Source organism: Rhincodon typus, chromosome 1 (genome assembly GCF_021869965.1).
Source record: "Rhincodon typus isolate 14 chromosome 1, sRhiTyp1.1, whole genome shotgun sequence".
Classification (NCBI taxonomy): Eukaryota; Metazoa; Chordata; class Chondrichthyes; order Orectolobiformes; family Rhincodontidae; genus Rhincodon; species Rhincodon typus.
In genome coordinates this window covers 114,235,579-114,253,475 of record NC_063332.1, presented here as the reverse complement: position 1 = coordinate 114,253,475, position 17,897 = coordinate 114,235,579, and the positions used below count along the sequence as shown (strand labels likewise).

The window sequence follows — 17,897 nt, the reverse complement described above, 5'->3', positions numbered from 1 at the left end:
GTGTGTGTGTGTGTGTGTGTGTGTGTGTGTGTGTGTGTGTGTGTGTGAAATCATAAGAGGGTTAGAGTTTTAACCGGTGGAGTTATAGGCTCATGGTTCAAAATGTTTACTTGTAGCTAAAGTATATTTAATTGTAACAAATTATTGTTAAGTACAGAAACCTGGACTGTGCTTTCTGTCAACCTGGATCTGAAAATCAGGTAAATTCAGGAATTTCACACACTTTTTAAAGTGATGAATGCAAACATAGTAGGGTTTGATTTCCAGTGTATTACTCCAGTGAGGTGTGACATTACATTAATGTATATAATTACTATTTATCCTCATTTCATCGCCATGTAAATCTCTGACTTCAAAAATTTAGGTAATCTGGAGCTTTCACAGATCTTCCAGAAAGCATTCTTGAAGGGCTTCAAGATTAGTTGGTCTTTGGCTGGAAAACTTTGACCTTGATTATTTTCTTGTTTCTGCATAGTCTGTAAGTTAGCTCTACCTTTTATCTGTTGGATGTCTTTCACAGAGGAATTGTTCCTGAATCTTAACCTCCTGATTTTGTTTTGCAGAGGAATTCTTCCCAGCCGAATCAAGTAGTTTCCTCAAGACATCACCCAGGGGACCTTTAATCTCATGAATGTCCTTCATGGAAAACAACTGCTCTTTTGAAACAGGCATTTTCTTCTTTGTAATATCCTGGAATTCCCGGCCATGACAATTCTTCTTGACCATGTCCTAAATCTGTGAGCTTGGTCATTAGACCTCAGCGTTGGCTTCCTCAAGGTTGTATGCAACCCATCTTTAATCTGTGTAAACAAATCTTTATTCCCAATCTGTTGATACACTGATGTTGAAGTATGAAAACCCTTGACTTAAAATTGTGGATTAAGGTAAGCATCTTCATGTGGTTCTCTGTGATTCTTGTCCTGGCTACAGATTCCGAAGTTGTAGGTCTGTATCACAGAAGATAATGAAGGCCACTAGGAGTCCAATTGAGTTTAGTGCCACTACATGGAAAGCAATGTATTCCAAAGACCTGGCTCATGACAAAATGACGAAGAGAAGAAGAAGCCATTGGATATGGAGGATACATCTCACTAGACAGAGTTGGCTGCAGGGCAGGTTTTTATCTAACACATGAGCAGCCTGACAGGAATTTAACGTGTAGCTCGATTATGTCATGATCTCAAAAAGAAATTTAACGTCTTACTCCTGATGTCTCTTCACAGATCGGTATTTCTATGTCAGATATTTAAACAACTTAACCCTGCAGCTGTACCAGCTTTGTTGTGCCTGAGGAAGAGGAGGAGAAGATGAATCAGGGACATAAAGCTGAGTGGCCTACGTCTGTGGGTGAATGAGCAGGTCCTGATGTGTGGAACTAGGTTCTTCAGCACTACGGGGCAAGGTATTGCCAAAATGTGTACCAGAGAAACTTCGGCTCAGTTGCAAAGTTAAGGTAACATCCCTCATGTTTGGATTCCTTCACCAGAGGACATGTTTCGTTCAGGTGGAACCTTGTTGAGATACAAAGAACAAAGAACAAAGAAAATTACAGCACAGGAACAGGCCCTTCGTCCCTCCAAGCCTGCGCCGATCCAGATCCTCTATCTAAACCTGTCGCCTATTTTCCAAGGATCTGTATCCCTCTGCTCCCTGCCCATTCATGTATCTGTCTAGATACATCTTAAATGACGTTATTGTGCCCACCTCTACCACCTCCGCTGGCAATGCGTTCCAGGCACCCACCACCCTCCGTGTAAAGAACTTTCCACGCATATCTCCCTTAAACTTTTCCCCTCTCACCTTGAAATTGTGAACGCTAGTAATTGACTCCCCCACTCTGCGAAAAAAGCTTCTTGCTATCCACCCTGTCTATACCTCTCATGATGTTGTAGACCTCAATCAGGTCCCCCCTCAACCTCTGTCTTTCTAATGTAAATAATCCTAATCTACTCAACCTCTCTTCATAGCTAGCACCCTCCATACCAGGCAACATCCTGGTGAACCTCCTGTGCACCCTCTCCAAAGCATCCACATCCTTTTGGTAATGTGGGGACTAGAACTGTATACAGTATTCCAAATGTGGTCAAACCGAAGTCCTATACAACTGTAACATGACCTGCCAACTCTTGTACTCAATGCCCCGTCCGATGAATGGAAGCATGCCGTATGCCTTCTTGACCACTCTATCGACCTGTGTTGCCACCTTCAGGGTACAATGGATCTGAACACCCAGATCTTTCTGTGCATCTGTGAAGATCACAATTGCACCGAATGCCCTCGTCACCAGCTCACTTCAAACCTCAGCTGGGGACACGTGCAGCATTTCCAAATTAGCAGCCCACTGATATCCTTTACAAGTAAGCAGCACAGATTGTTCGGTTCACCATGGACCCAGACAGCCAGGGTACCCAAGCTGTCGGGTTTGTAGCCATCGCTGAGTTCCCTCAGGTACAAGGAGCTATCGACTGCATGCATGTGGTACTCAGAGCTCATCGGAATTGCTCAACCAGACTCCTAAACAAGGACAGTTCACTCCATAATGTTCAGCTCATTCATTACAATAGACAACAGTTCATGCAGGCATACCCCTGCTATCCAGAGAGAAGTCACAAAGCTTACATTCTGAACGGGATTCGGCAAATGTTCATTCCCCCACATCACTGCCAGGGTTGGCTTATGGGTGACAAGTAGCTCTTTCAGAAGGTATTGCCTATGAGCCGAGTGCAAAACCCACAGGATGATACCAAATAGCACTACAATGCTGCCCAGGTGGCAACTCTAACCTGCTCAAGAGGAGCCCTCCAGTAGTCACCAGACAGAGGCTCCAGCATAATGGATATTGCACACAATGTAACCTAGCTCTATGATGTGTGAAAACTTTAGAAGATGGGAAAATGGAACAGCCACCTATCTCCTTAGATGAGGAAGAGATAACTGATGGAAATACTCAGGGAACGACATTCTGATGCTGAAGGTGATGAAGAAGCTAGGGCAGCAGTGAAATAAGATAGATAGGCTCAATAGAAGCTGAAATCATTGATATTTAAGGCTGTATAATTTTATATGCGGACATTCAAGGCTATGAGACTATTATAGCACAAAGGCATTTCAATCCTTAAGGGAATGCTTGATTTATAATAATATGTTATGCAAATTCAACATTAATTGCAAGTTAATTGGTTCTCTTTATACCAATGACCTCCTGTTCAGTTTCCTGGTCAGAGGATCAGTACAGGTATTATACAGCAAGACAAGAAGAATGCACTTAATTGACTGAAACCTCATTTTGCAAGGTGAATCTATCTGTTACAGAGATTTGGAAAGGCTAAACAATGCTGATTGACTCCTGAATCCCAAACATCTATCTCAAGCTCCAGATTTTCAGAAGCAATATTTCTGCCAGCCAGGATATCAGAAATAGTGCTAAGCCTGAGGATAGGGAGCAATTTAGGGTTCAGCAAAACAGCAAGAAACTGATGAGGAAAAGGAAAAGAGATATGAATACAAGCCAATGAGGAACATATAGAAGGACTATAAAAGGTTCAATTAATATGCGAAAAGAGAAAGATCAGCAAGGATAAATGTGAGCTTATTACAGGTAGGGAAAACTGTATTTATAATGGAGAACTTGGAAATTGTACGAAATCTAAACAGTCATTTGTGTCTCCCTTCACAGAGGAAGATACAGAAAACCTCCCAGAAGCACTCAACAATCAAGAGACTTAGATATGTGAAGGGCTAAAAATATTACCAGTAAAGGGTTCATACTCGAATACTTAGCCAGAGTTAAGGGTGCTAAATCTCCTGGACCAGACGATCTTCATCACAGAGTGTTGATGGAAACAATCAGTGCGTTGGTGATAATATTTCATTGCATTGGTAAATAAGACAAGAGATTACAATCACTTTCAATGGCTTATTCAATACTCTGGTTCCCTCCTCAATACTCCACTTTTGAAATCTCTGCTAAGGTGTCACTAGTCAATCTCCAACCTAATTTATGGCAACTTCCCTCATGAAGTGGAGACACCGAGACAGGTATGCTCTGGCATGCTCACAGAGGATTGTCTAAACCAGCAGATGTCACAACAAGGTATGGAGATAAGTGCATATGTGACGCCCTGAAAAGCAATGCAAAGATATTTGTTGAAGACTATCCTGAACAGCTCTGTCACATTGAACTCAGAGGTCTGTGAGTTGTGTCCAGAAATGCAGCACACACATCAACTATTGCTGGAAGACCAGTAACCCGTTGAATTTGGTATACCCACAATTTGCTGGTCCTCCAGTGCAAAGTGCTGTCAACAATCTATGTGATGATCTTCCAGCAGCCATTGATTTTGGAAGTGCATTGTCTATCCAGCAATGTATACATCTCAAGAACAAATAATTTTAAAAAGCAGTGCTGTTGCATTGGAAATGAGAGAGTTATTAAAAAGACGTTTGAAGATAAAACTCTTGTAAAGCATAAAATCATGGCAAAACAAAAGGGAAAATCTTGTGAAAAATTACAAAGCAAAAGGACAAGCAAAGTACTAATTTATTGCCAAAACTGAACAAGTGATTCTCACTTTTAAGGAGCTCACTCCTGTTTTGCCATGCATTCTTCAGTTCCCGTTTTACACAAACAAGCAGAACTGCACAGGGCAGGTGACCAGAAAGCTGCAAGATTCAGTGAAGAATTTACTTGAGTCTTTCTTGGTGGGTCAGGTAGCTCAGTTGCTTGGCAGCTGCAATACAGAGTGATGCCAACAGCATGAGTTCAATTCCTGCCCTGAATGAGGAAACCATGGAGGACCCTCCTTCTCAACCGTCCACCTCACCTGAGGTTTGGTGATTTTCAGGTAGAGATACCATTAGTCATCTCTCTATTATGACTGAGTAGCCATATGTTCATATATGACTATGACACCTTTAACAAATTCTCCGTTTGCCATCAACACGACCTTAGATATTTCAAAGTTGGCACAAAATGTAGTCCTTTGTAATTTATGCTCAGGTAATTTGTCATTTAGGTTTCAGCTTGGAAATGACAGGGAGGCCTCATAAAACTAGAACTTTCAAGTAAGCAGTTTTTCTTCCAGTTGTGCATATTTACAGTCCAGGTCAGATATCAGGGGAAGGTGACCTCCACAGCCAATGACAATTCATTTATGAAAAAGAATTCAGAATTTTACAAAATTTATGGCTCTGAAGAAGCCTTCCTCCACAATAATTATTTAGACAACTAGTCTAGTTAATTGTAGGCAGAAACATTCACCTATGTTTCCTAGATTTCCTGGTTTTTTGCCCCGATAGTCACAGATCACGCTTGCATCCTCACTGTGTCGACAGTTGTGTGTTCCAATGTCTTGCTTGATGCAATCTGACAAGCTGTCTTCAGAACCAGTACATTTCACATTATCCATGTGTATTGGCCCCACTCCATCTCCAAAATAAGCCAGTGATCTTGCCTTAGCTGGGCCCCTTAAAGAAAACACAGGTGTTTCTCAGTAAACATCAAACCTTACAACATCTTTGATTGTTAACACATTTCTAACGCAATTCTTTTCAAGGCAAATGACCCAATTTGAAACTACATTTAAAACTTTAAGTACTTTAGCCATTCTTCGCTGATTGACTACTTTGATGTTCATACGGTAAACCCATAAATTACGATGTTAGGTAATGTATTGGAACTCTCAGTATTATTGCCAAAGAGTGAGAGGACATGGAACCCCCACGTAGTGTAGACCAGATTTAATCTACGGCAAAAACTGACAATCTGTGAATAGGTGGCATTTCTCCACAACAGGAAGTTGGACTAATACCACTGATAGATAGTAGGAACTGCCGATGCTGGAGTCTGAGATAACATGGTGTGGAGCTGGATGAACACAGCAGGCCAGGCAGCATTAGAGGAGCAGGAAAGCTGATGTTTCGGGTCTAGACCCTTCTTCAGAAATGAGGGAGGGGAAGGGGGCTCTGAAATAAATAGAGAGCGGGGAGGCGGTGATAGATGGTGGATAGTGGAGCAGATAGGTGGAGAGAAGACGGACAGGTCAAGGAGGCGAGGATGAAGCTAGTAAAAGTGAGTGTAGGTAGGGATTTGGGATGGGGGTTGGTCAGTGAGGCGGGAGGAGCAGGTAGGTGTGAGGGAAGACGGACAAGTCAAGGAGGCGGGGATGAAGCCAGTAGAGGTGAGTGTAGGTAGGAAGTGGGGTTGGGGGTTGGTCAGTGAGGTGGGAGGAGCAGATTGGTGGGAGAGAAGATGGACAGGCCAAGGAGGCGGGGATGAGAGGGGGGTGCTGGTCTTGGGATGAGGCCGGGAGTGGGGAGATTTTAAAGCTTGTAAAGCCCATATTGAGACCATTGGGTTGTAGAGTTCCAAGGCGGAAAATGAGGTGCTGTTCCTTCAGTTTTCGGGTAGCATTGTTGTGTCACTGGAGGAGGCCCAGGATGGACATATCGTCCAGGGAGTGGGAGGGGGAGTTGAAGTGGTTTGCGATTGGGAGGTGTTGTCATGTGTCGTGAACTGAGCATAGGGGCTCCACAAAGCGGTCTCTGAACCTCCGCTTGGTCTCCCCGATGTAGAGGAGGCCACATCAGGAACAGCAGATACCATATACCACATTAATGGATGTGCAGGTGAACATCTGTTTAATATTGAAGTTTTTCTTGGGGCCTGGGATGGAGGTGAGGGGGGTGATGTAGGGACAGGTGTAGCACCTCCTGCGGTTGCAGGGAAAGGTGCCGGGGGTGGTGGGGTTAGTGGGAGACCAAGCGGACGCTCGGAGACCACTTTGTGGAGCACCTATGCTCGGTTCGCGACAAATGACAACACCTCCCAGTCGCGAACCACTTCAACTCCCCCTCCCACTCCCTGGATGACTTGTCAATCCTGGGCCTCCTCCAGTATCACAATGATGCCACCCGAAAACTGGAGGAACAGCACCTCATATTCCACCTTGGAACCCTACAACCCAATGGTCTCAATGTGGACTTTACTAGCTTCAAAATCTCCCCACCCCCGACTTCATCCCTGCCTCCTTGACTTGTCCGTCGTCTCCCCACCTATCTGCTCCACTATCCACCTTCTATCACCGCCTCCCCCTCTCTCTATTTATTTCAGAACCCCCTTCCCCTCCCCCATTTCTGGAGAAGGGTCCAGACCCGAAACGTCAGCTTTCCTGCTCTTCTATTGCTGCCCAGCCTGCTGTGTTCATCCAGCTCCACACCTTAATACCACTGATGTTAAGCTGGCCTCACTAATGATTGGACATAAGAAGCATTGTTGAATCTCAAGAGAAGGTTTCTTGCTTTCACCTTTTGAAGAGGTTGGTGCAGAATGTTCCACATAAGCAAGGGAGGAAAAATTTAAAAATCAATCATTGAGGTTTCTTTAATTCAGATCACATTCCGTTTCTTTACAGACAGATAAGAAATAACACGTTTAAACAATCTAACATAAAATTGTCCAAGGTGTTATCAATCAGGGCATTAGTTAGCTTGGTTGGCTAATGGCTTGTTTGTGAATGTAGAATAACATAATAGCTACGGATTCAATTCCTGCTAGTAGCCGAGATTAACATGAAGGTCTCTCCTTCTCAACCTCTTTCCTTGCCTGAGGCACGATGACCCTCAGGTTAAACCTCCACCAGTCACTTCTCTCTAATGAGAGAGCAGGGCTAGAGTGGCTTTACCTTTTACTTTGTTATCAATCTGAATTTGAGTTTGGGCTCTTTCTTCAAGTATTAAATAAATTTAGGCAAGGCAGGAAATTTTTGGATTGCAATGCCTAAAAGAATAAAATGAATAAATGAACCAACAGATCCTTTCATGTTTGGCATTTCTTTCTGTATTCTTATCCAAAAACAAATTCATGTTTCTGGAGCAAAAGCAGAGACCACTAAATTTAACGTCAGACTTCCTATCATTTTTCATTAATAGTTCAAAATGGGCACAACATATTGGGCAGTAGACTCATTATTTCCTGATATGCACACCAGACAGGCAAAGATTCCCATAAACTATGCACCTTAACAACTTTGACACTGTAAAGTTGGCCAAGATTAAACTCTTGGCTGTGCTTGGGCACTACCATCAAGGAACTCATGTCAACCATTGCATAAATTGAGGCACTTTAGTAGTCGAAAAGACGGCACCACATTTTTGATCCGACGACAATATATGCCTCACATTCTGAGCATTGACTATAATGTGACTACCTGTTAAACTAAGAGATAGCAAGAACTGCAGATGCTGGTTTCAGAGACAACACAGTGTGGAGCTGGAGGAACACAGCAGGTCAGGCAGCATCAGAGGAGCAAGAAAGTTGACGTTTCGGGTCGGGACCCAACTTCAGAAATGGGGGAGGGGGAAGGGATCTGGGAAGTAAATAGAGAGAGGAGGGGTGGGGCTGGGGAAGGTAGGTGGGACGGTGATAGGTGAATGCAGGCAAGGATTGGTGGGGATTGGTCGGTGGGATGGGTGGGGCGGATAGGTGGGAGAGAACATGGACAGGTTGTGTCAGGTCAAGGAGGCAGGGATGAGAGGGAGGGTTCAACTTCAGATGAGGCCAGGGGTGGGAAGATTTTAAAACTGGTGAATTCCATGTTTAGGCCGTCGGGCTGTAGGTTCCTGAGGCAGAATATGAGGTGTTGTTCCTCCAGTTTGCAGGTGGCATCACTGTGACACTGGGGGAGGCCTAGGATGGACATATCACCCAGCGAGTGGGAGGGGGAGTTAAAATGGCTGGTGACCAGAAGGTGTTGTCATTTGTTGCGAACAGAGCGCAGATGCTCTACAAAACGATCTCTGAGCCTCTACTTGGTCTCACCCATGTAGAGGAGGCCACATCGGGAACAGCGGATACAGTAGACCAAGTTGATGGATGTTCAGGTGAACCTCTGTCTAATGTGGAAGGTTTGTTTTGGACCTTGAATGGAGGTGAGGGTGTAGGTGTAGGGGCAGGCATAGCAGTTCCTGCAGTTGCAGGGAAAGGTGCCAGGGGTGGTGGGGCTATTGGGGAGTGTGGAGCGAACGAGGGATTTACAGAGAGAGCAGTCCCCTTGAAAGGCAGATAGGGGTGGGGAGGGAAATATCTCTTTGGTTGTGGGGTCAGATTGTAGGTGGTGGAAGTGGCGGAGAATGATACCCCGGATGCAGAGGTTAATGGGGTGATATGTGAGGACAAGGGGGATTCTGTCTTTATTTTTGTTGGGGGGAAGGGATATGAGGGCAGAAGTACAGGAAATGCAAGAGACGCAGTTGAGGGCATTTTCGATCACCAGAGGGGTGAAGCTACAGTCCTTGAACTAGGAGGACATCTGGGATGTGCGGGAGGGAAACGGCCCATTTTGGGAGCAGAGGCGGTGGAGACAGAGGAATTGGGAGTCGGGGATTGCATTCTTTCAGGAAGGTGGGTGAGAGGAGGTGTAGTCTATGCAGTTGTGGGAGCGGGATGTCGGCTTCGAGGTCGTCACCAGAGATGGAAACAGAGAGGTCCAGGAAGGAGACAGAGGTATCGGAGATGGTCCAGGTGAATTTGAGGTTGGGGTTAAAGGTGTTAGTAAAGTTGATGAACTGGGAGCACGAGGCAGCGCCGTTACAGTCATTGATGTAGCGGAGGAAGAGGTGGGGGATGGGGCCAGTGTAACAGTTGAAAACGGCCTGTTCCACGTATCCTACAAAAGGCAGGCATAGCTTGGGCCCATGTGGGTACCCATGGCCACACCTTAGTCTGTAGGAAGTGGGAGGAGTTGAAGGAGAAGTTGTTAAGGGTGAGGACGAGTTCGTTAAGCGGAAGAGAGTGTCAGTGGAGGGGGACTGGTTGGGCCTGCGGGAGAGGAAGAAGCGGAGGGCTTTTAGGCCATCTGGGCATGGGATGCAGGTGTACAGGATTGGATGTCCATAGTGAAGATGAGGTGTTGGGGGCCAGGGAATTGGAAGTCTTGGATAAGGAGGAATGTGTGGGTGGTGTCCCGGACATAGGTGGGGGGTTCCTGGACCGGGGGGACAATACAGAGTCAAGGTAAGTGGAGATGAGTTCAATGGGGCAGGAGCAGGCAGAGACAATGGGTCGGCTGGGACAGCTGGGTTTGTGGATTTTGGGAAGGAGATAGAAACGGGCGGTGCGGTGTTGGGGAACGATGAGGTTGGAGGCTGTGGGTGGGAGGTTCCATAAACTGAACAGAAATTCAAATATAGTAGGAACTGCAGATGTTGGAGATGCTGATTTTCTGAAGAAGGGTCTAGGCCCGAAACGTCAGCCTTCCTGCTCCTCTGATGCTGCTTGGCCTGCTGTGTTCAACCAGCTCTACACCTTGTTATATCAGAAATTCAAATAATTTGTTTTCTGTATTGTACGATTTCTGAATACTGTTCAATGGAATTTCTACAAAGTAAATACAGTATATTATGATTGGAACACAATGAAACCCAAAGGCTTCCCTTTGATGCCTATTCTTCTGGAGAAAGACTATCACAATCTCTTTTGTGCCCGACCTTCACTTCAAACTCCAGCACAGCACAACTTAAGGCTATAGTTATCACATCATCCAATATTCACACATCCCCATCCTTCAAATCTTTAGAGGCATTCGCTGCATCAGGAAACCACAATAACTCCATCAACCTCACAATAATTCCATGGTGTATATGCACAGGAACGATTTGTATTCCATTCATATGCAGATTATGCTAAGAACAGTAGATTGTAAGTAAATTCACTGGTGCCTTTATTTTGCAGCAATCCATGACACCACAATCAGCAGTTGGACCAAGTGCAAAATGAAGGAGTAGGAAGTGTGTTTGAAAGTTTCCTAATTTAAATGAATTTGTACAATCTTGTCCTAGTCACTAGTTGGAACATATCCACTGATTGGACTTCTAACTGGAATTTTACTGATATTCACACAAACACTGGCTGATCGTGTGAAGTTTAAATGTCTCTTTCGCTGTGGCAGATCTGAACAGGGAAAAATGTTAAGACACATTTTAAATCTGTGTAGATTTGAACAAACATTACTTTTCTTCCAGCATTGTTCTGTCAGGGTTGGCAGTGTTTCTTGCTGACTTTGGATATTCAGCTTTCAAGTACTGACATCTTTAACCTTCATGTGGAAAAATATCACTATGGACTATATTTATAAAAGAACCTATGAGATTCACAACAGCAGTGGCCACCCGGATCAGAGTATATTTGCCAGATAGTACACTGGGGTTTTTGTGAAGAGGCCACCCAGAGTTATGCTAAATGGCATTTAGGAAATGTTGAAATAATTACAGCATCTTTCAGCTCACTTCTGGAGCAGCTGTGATTGCCCAACGTTAACTTAATTCTGCAGAAAGCTGGTGGAATTTCCTGCTGTGCGCTGATTTAAAATATTTTAGCTGATATTGTTCAGAAAAAGGGAAATCCCTGGGCAGGAAAACACTTCTCTCCAATATTGTGAGTGTTAAACCTGGCCTTTTAAAGTCATAGAGTCACACAGCACAGAAGCAGACCATTTGGTTCAAGGCGGGACAACAAGGTGCAGGGCTGGATGAACACAGCAGGCCAAGCAGCATCATAGGAGCAGTCAACCAGCCCATGCCAACCATAATCCCTAATTTATATTCTGTTGTGTGAAAAAGTAATCAATGAAACAAACTGTGAACATCCACCCTTTGTGAGTGACTATAAACTGGCTGGCATTTGCAGACTTCCAAAACATTTGGTGATGAGGCTCTGAGGAATCCCAGTCAGATTTCCTGACTTTGGGCAAGGTACTGTTGACAACTTGAATGCCACCCATAAATTTGAGTGCACAGGACTATTTTCAATCTTTTTACTATGATCTATTAATTGATTATATCTGTTCTTTTAGGTTTTGAACCAAGGTTCTGTATTCCTTCTTGGAAAATACTGTAAGATTTAGATTACTGCATGTATTTTCCTCTTTCTCAAGCATGTTTAAGCTTTGACTTGAGCTCCTCACTCTCTGACTGTACTCCGATCACTTCTGCCAGCTGGATTTCAAGCTGAGTTGTAGCCATAACTAAATTTTCATTTGTCTCTCGCATTTCTTTCTCCTCAAGCTCTTCTTCCAGTTGCTGAGCTTTCACTATTCCACTATTGTGCTGGCCTCCATCTGCTGTTTGTTTTTCATCATTCATGTTGTATAACGGTGTAAGGGCTAATACTGAGGAGTGCCTTCTACAGACTAGTTGAGAGAATGGCTTAGGATCTCAAAGGGATGAATCATACCATCCAATCCCTCCTTATAATCTCTGAAACATAGTCTGTCATATCACTGAAATATTTACTTATTGGATTGAATGCAACAAACTACATATTGTATAAGACAAGAACCTCTTCTCATTCAACTAGCAAGTAGTTTTCCTTCACCACACCATATCAAGTGGGTCCTGTAAATTCTTACCCTGAAAGAAGAGAGTGGCAGCAAATCACTCCCATGGTGTATGGAGCGTAGTGCTGATAGATTCCCACAACTTGGTGGTCAATGGTGAGGATTGCTCTCATACAACCAAAAATAAAATGCAGATCCTGGAAATCTGAAAGAAAAACAGAAATTTCTGGAAAAACTCAATGGCTCTGGCAGCATCTGAAAGCTGAGCCAACATTTCAGGTCCAGGGACTAAAGTGAAGAAGGGTCGCTGGGGCCAAACTTTGACTCTGCTTTCCCTCCACTGACAGTGTCAGACCTGCCACGTTTCTCCAGCAATTTCTGTTGTTGTTGCTCAGACAACACTTAAGTTTCTGGTGGACTTGACGTGCACCTTACAAAGTGTGCATTTGGAGCTTCCCTGTGAGCTGCAGTATTAAAATAATGGGGAGGAGTTTGCAAGGAAGCAACCTCTTCACCTCTGGCCACTTTGCCAGGAGGGGCACTCAGGCAGACAGTTCTGTCTCAGCTGCGCCTGATTCCCAAAACAGAGCAGTGCAATTTTCTGCACAATGATCAGCATTGTTTATTCAGATTTAGAACAGCTGTATTTATGGAAGTGAAGGTGAAGACTGCAGGGAGTTTTCGTGCCAATGCAGACCTTCCACACCGACAAATGAAACATCCGTCAAATCAGGCCAAATTCTTAGGTTTGATACTCATTATTTTTAGAAGGAGTGACAACTTCCTGTGGGGAAAAAAAATTACAGTATTCAGCTTCCCCTCGATAGTAGGATTTGCAAAGCTCTATGTGGTATTCATTGTCATGGGAACCCCACCCCCCATGTCAACTCTACTGTTTACTTGAAGATTAAGGATTTGTCATGAAGGATTACCACATGCAATTATGGTTATAATCTAGGAAGAAATCATGTGGGAGCAATTCACTATTATTTTGTCAAGTGACAAATTTTGCAGCACAAAAGGTAATTTATGAGTGCATTCAGGTAACTACAGAGCCAAAGTCTTTCATAGGTGGCTCTTGCAGCTCCATAAAACAGGTATAAAACCCTTTGAGTATATGAACAAGGAATATCATACTCATCCAGCGCACCACTGCAGCAACTCAATAGTGCTGACTCGAATAGGTGTTACGTCCATGGTGCTCTGGTTTTCAGATGTTATGCCATTGCCTAACCAACCAGCCAGCACCAAATATGTGTTTTTTCCATCACCTCCTACTGTTAACACTTACCTCATTTTACCTTTCCGTACCTTCGATTCACAGAGTTGCTGCCACTTAGGCAAAGAGGCAAAATTGCCACTCGCCACACATACGCTTTTTGTGGAGGTGTACCAGATGCCCCAGTCATTACATTGAGAGCCACAGGCCAATTTCTGCTCAGGCCTCCTACGTTCAAGTTTGCATTGAAAATGTGCTGTCCTTTACATGTATGAGTTAAATGAATTTTGTCTCCTATAATTCCTTCAATATGTGTCTGAAGTGTCACGTTATCTAAAGACAAGCCAAATTGCAATTCATTTTTATCACTTGCTGCAGCTATGACATGATGTCATGGCTTTTGTCACACATTAGTCTGTCATTCTACTCCCTTCAATCTCAATTTCACTCCTCATCAATAGTTTTTTACTTATTTCCGAAACCCACTCTACTCGACCTCTCAAGGTCCTGTTCACCTCTGAAGTCTTGATGAACAGTATGACTAACGTTGCCTACCTCCTGCCTCCTTTACCACCGACACCAGTCTGCAAATTTCCAACCCTACTGCTCTCACTGTTCACCCAGATTGAAAAAGAAACCTCTCTTATCTCCCTTACAGATTCATTTTACTTCTCACTTTTTGGACACAAAAGCATTGTCACTGCTCACTTAAACAATGTGTCCTGTTCCTATGATTACATTTCAAATGAATCATTGCATGGTATTTATTGGAGTTAACAGCATTATCACCCATTGGATAGAGAGCCAGCAAGAGCTGTGGGGGAAGGCCTGTCGTATTATTCCCAATTAAGCACTTGACTGGACAAGGATGGGCTTTTTTTGGGTTCAAGGACCCCAGTTGAGAGCTGTTGACTGGGAGGAGATAGCTTTTGCCAGTGTTACATCCACCACGGCCTGGAATAACCATGGACCTAGGCACATAGGTGAGCGATGGTGAGATGGGGGGCATTACATGTCGGATGCTTTGGGAAGGGTTTTTTATGGGAAGCCATCATGACTTTGGTCATTTTCTGACACCAAATCCTGACTAGAAGTCTATCTTGCTCCAAACTGATTTAGGAAATTTGGTACACTAGTTGCAAAACTGAAAGCGCAGCTAGCACCTAAATTCTTGATAAGTGCTCCAGGGACACATCTGTACTGGGAGTGTAAATATGAAATATTATTCAAATAGTTGTTTGATAAGTTTAGGATTAGGATTTGTCAGAACTTGATGAACAAAATAAATCGGCCATCAGCATAATTCCTCACCCCTTCATGGTTATCCAGAAAACGTTGTCCAATTGCAAAATCACTTTGAATATAAGATATTTGCAAGTGTAGACTTGTTAGCCGGACCAACAACATGATACACTTGTGTGTACTGGAAGCTATATATATCAATCCACAGGTCCCTGTTCTTTGCAGACAAGAAGAATATGTACATACACTGTGCTGTTTCAACTCGACAAAACAGCTGATATTCATTCGCTGGATTATTTCTCAGGACATTTCCATAACCATTCAGAGTCAATCTTTGTGGTTCAAAATGCAAACAAGGCCTTGCTGTTAACTCTCGATCAGCATTAATGGGCGCACTCTTCATGGCAACGCTCTACCAGTTAGAACCCACTTGTCAACCAATTAGCAGTCTCTCCTCATGCAGTATAAATGTTGGTTTTCACTTAAATTTGTATTCTTGTGAAATGTCCTGATGAGTACAAGATTCAGACAGGCAACACTGTAAGGCTTAAACTTTGCACAAAGGTATTTTTTTTTCAGCAGTACTGAAACATTATTGATCAAACTGTGTTAACATTACACTTGACAGGAGCAAAATATTTTACTGAAATACAATGCAATCTCCATTTCTAAATTGTAATACCACAGAAAACAATATAAACAGTTTATACTAAATACTGTGGGCGAGATACTACAGACAACTTTCTTGATGACTAGATAGCTAGAGAAGCTGATTAAATGACCATAAAGGTAATTTATTTAGGATATCAGTTAACCTTCCACTGAGGAAATGGTGATCAATTGGGAGAACTCTAATGGAAAATCCAAGTGGAATAATCTTTAATCTCTGTTTCCAAATGTTTTCTAACATTTAAAGTTAAAGGTATGTTATTGCATTATTTCAGCATTTACCAATACTGTATTATACATTCATGAACCGTCTATATAGGTACTAATTTTTGTTCAATGTTAGCCTATTTTCCATTAGGTATAGCACTTAGAATGTCCCACCTGGAATCCCAAGAGGAGAGAATGTAAAGTCTGAAAAAAAGAATCTGGCAGTCATTAATTTAAATGACTGAACATTGTGCTTGAAATTATTATTTAAACAGCTAGATAGGGGAATAAATGTTTTAAATGATTCAGAAGGCTACACCGCACCTGTACCTAATCTAGCGTTCACTTACTCATATCCCAGCTGTCGGCAGACAACAGTGGCATCCTCATCAGTCCATCCATCATCACAAATAGTTCCCCACTGACCATTGATTAAAATTTCAACACGTCCCTCTTTCTTATTTTCTCCATCCATCAATCTGATAGGGGGACCTGGGTGGATGGAAAAATAATAAGTAATCTTTTCTTTTAAAGCACTATTGGTCCAAAATTCCGACTGAACCAGGAAATATGCTCAGTGGAATTTGCCAATGCGTACCAGAACAGGTTGGAACACTATTTCACTTCAGTTTTGCCCCAGCTTGACTGAGAGCAAATCCTTACGTGTACAAATGCCAGGCCTCAATGGAACCGTTGTCATCTGAAAGACAAAGCAGGTCCTGCAAGTCCTGACCATTGCTTACCAAAATGAATTCCCTGGATGTCATTCACAGCATCGTGTGTACAAATGACAGTCACGTCCTCATGGTGACTGCAATCGTGCTTTCCCCATTCACTTCTTGAGCAAAAAGACAATGACGATTCCTGACCTGAACAGCGGACATCATCCAAGTAAATGGGCCCAGAGCCTCCTTCAAACTGTCCTTCCAGGGGATTCTGTGCATATCTGTGAGGCAGGAGAAGGAGGGGGGAGAAAAGCGACAGTTAAAGGAACCTGTTAAAAGATCCAGAATTAGAAATATTTGAAGAAATTTTGTAACTCCCTGACTGACAGGAACTTCATCAATTAGCTGCAAATATTGGAATTCCTAGAGAGCAGTTCCCTGTAAGTTTTGTATAAATGACGTTTTCCACTAGTAGCCTGAAGTCAACAAGTGCACTCTATAGGAATCAGTCATTTAGCCCTTGGTCCTAGTTTGTCATTTGCTATGATTCCAGCTGATGCTAATACTTGACAAGCCAGATTCCAGAGTGAAATTTGGCTTGATAGACCAGAAGATGTTTTTCTGTTTGCTTACTGTGGAGGTCAGTAACTAACAATATTCACAAGAGGCTGCAATGTAATTTGAGAAACAAACAGAAGAGAAGATCACACTGAAGGAGAGTATAACCTATATTACACTATGCAACAAGTACTGGAATCATCTCATGAAAATATCAAGGAGAAAGATGCAATCCTCTCTTGTCCCCAGCAAAAACTTCATAGATACTGAAACCTCATTAAAGAGTCATGCTAAAGCTTCTTGCTCAGCTGGCATGGCTGGAACCAGTTTTCATGGGATTGTATCTTTGCAATGTACCAGACAACACATCCCTGATGCGGTAGCATCACGGTGGTGTATAGTCAGGAGAGAGCTGTTTGAGAGTCCTCGACATTGACTCCGGACACCATGAAGTCTCAGGTCAAACATGGGGAAGAAAGCCTTCTGCTGATCACCACGTACTGTCACCCACCTCTCCTCTGCTGATGCCAGTACTATTCCATGTTGAGAACTTGGAGGAAACACTGAGCATGGCAAGACTGTGGAATGTACAATGGTTGGGGGAACTTCAATGTGAATCACCAACAGTGGTTTGGCAGCACCACTACTAATGGAGCTGGTTGAGTCCTATAAAGAGAGTGTTGAATATTCAATCTCACCCTCACCAATCTGCCTGACACAGATGTATCTATCCAAAGTAATATCTATGAGTGTGACTATCACAATCTTTATGGAGAAAGAGCCCTGCCTTCACAATCTGCATTGTGTTCTATGGAACTACCATCATGCTAAAAGGGATAGATTTTGAACAGAACAAGCAACTTGAAACTGGGCATCAATGAGCAGCAGCAAAACTGTGCTCCAATACAATCTGCAAACTCATAGCCCAACATATCCTCCACTCTTACCATAACCATCAAGCCAGGGGATTAAGCCTTGTTCAATGAAGAGTGTAAAAGGGAACAA

At 43.2% G+C, this 17,897-nt stretch overlaps 1 protein-coding gene across 1 annotated transcript in view; it reads right to left on the bottom strand.

Moving 5' to 3' along the window:
• Nucleotides 1-17,897, bottom strand: part of prss12 (serine protease 12) — a 142,820-nt gene that overhangs the window by 31,204 nt on the left and 93,719 nt on the right. The window contains exons 8-10 of the mRNA XM_048604917.1: nt 16,413-16,615; nt 16,020-16,161; nt 5,261-5,466 (exon numbers count right to left, since the gene is read on the bottom strand). Of these exons, the coding sequence (XP_048460874.1) occupies nt 5,261-5,466; nt 16,020-16,161; nt 16,413-16,615 (551 nt within the window). The remainder of the gene's footprint in view (nt 1-5,260; nt 5,467-16,019; nt 16,162-16,412; nt 16,616-17,897) is intronic.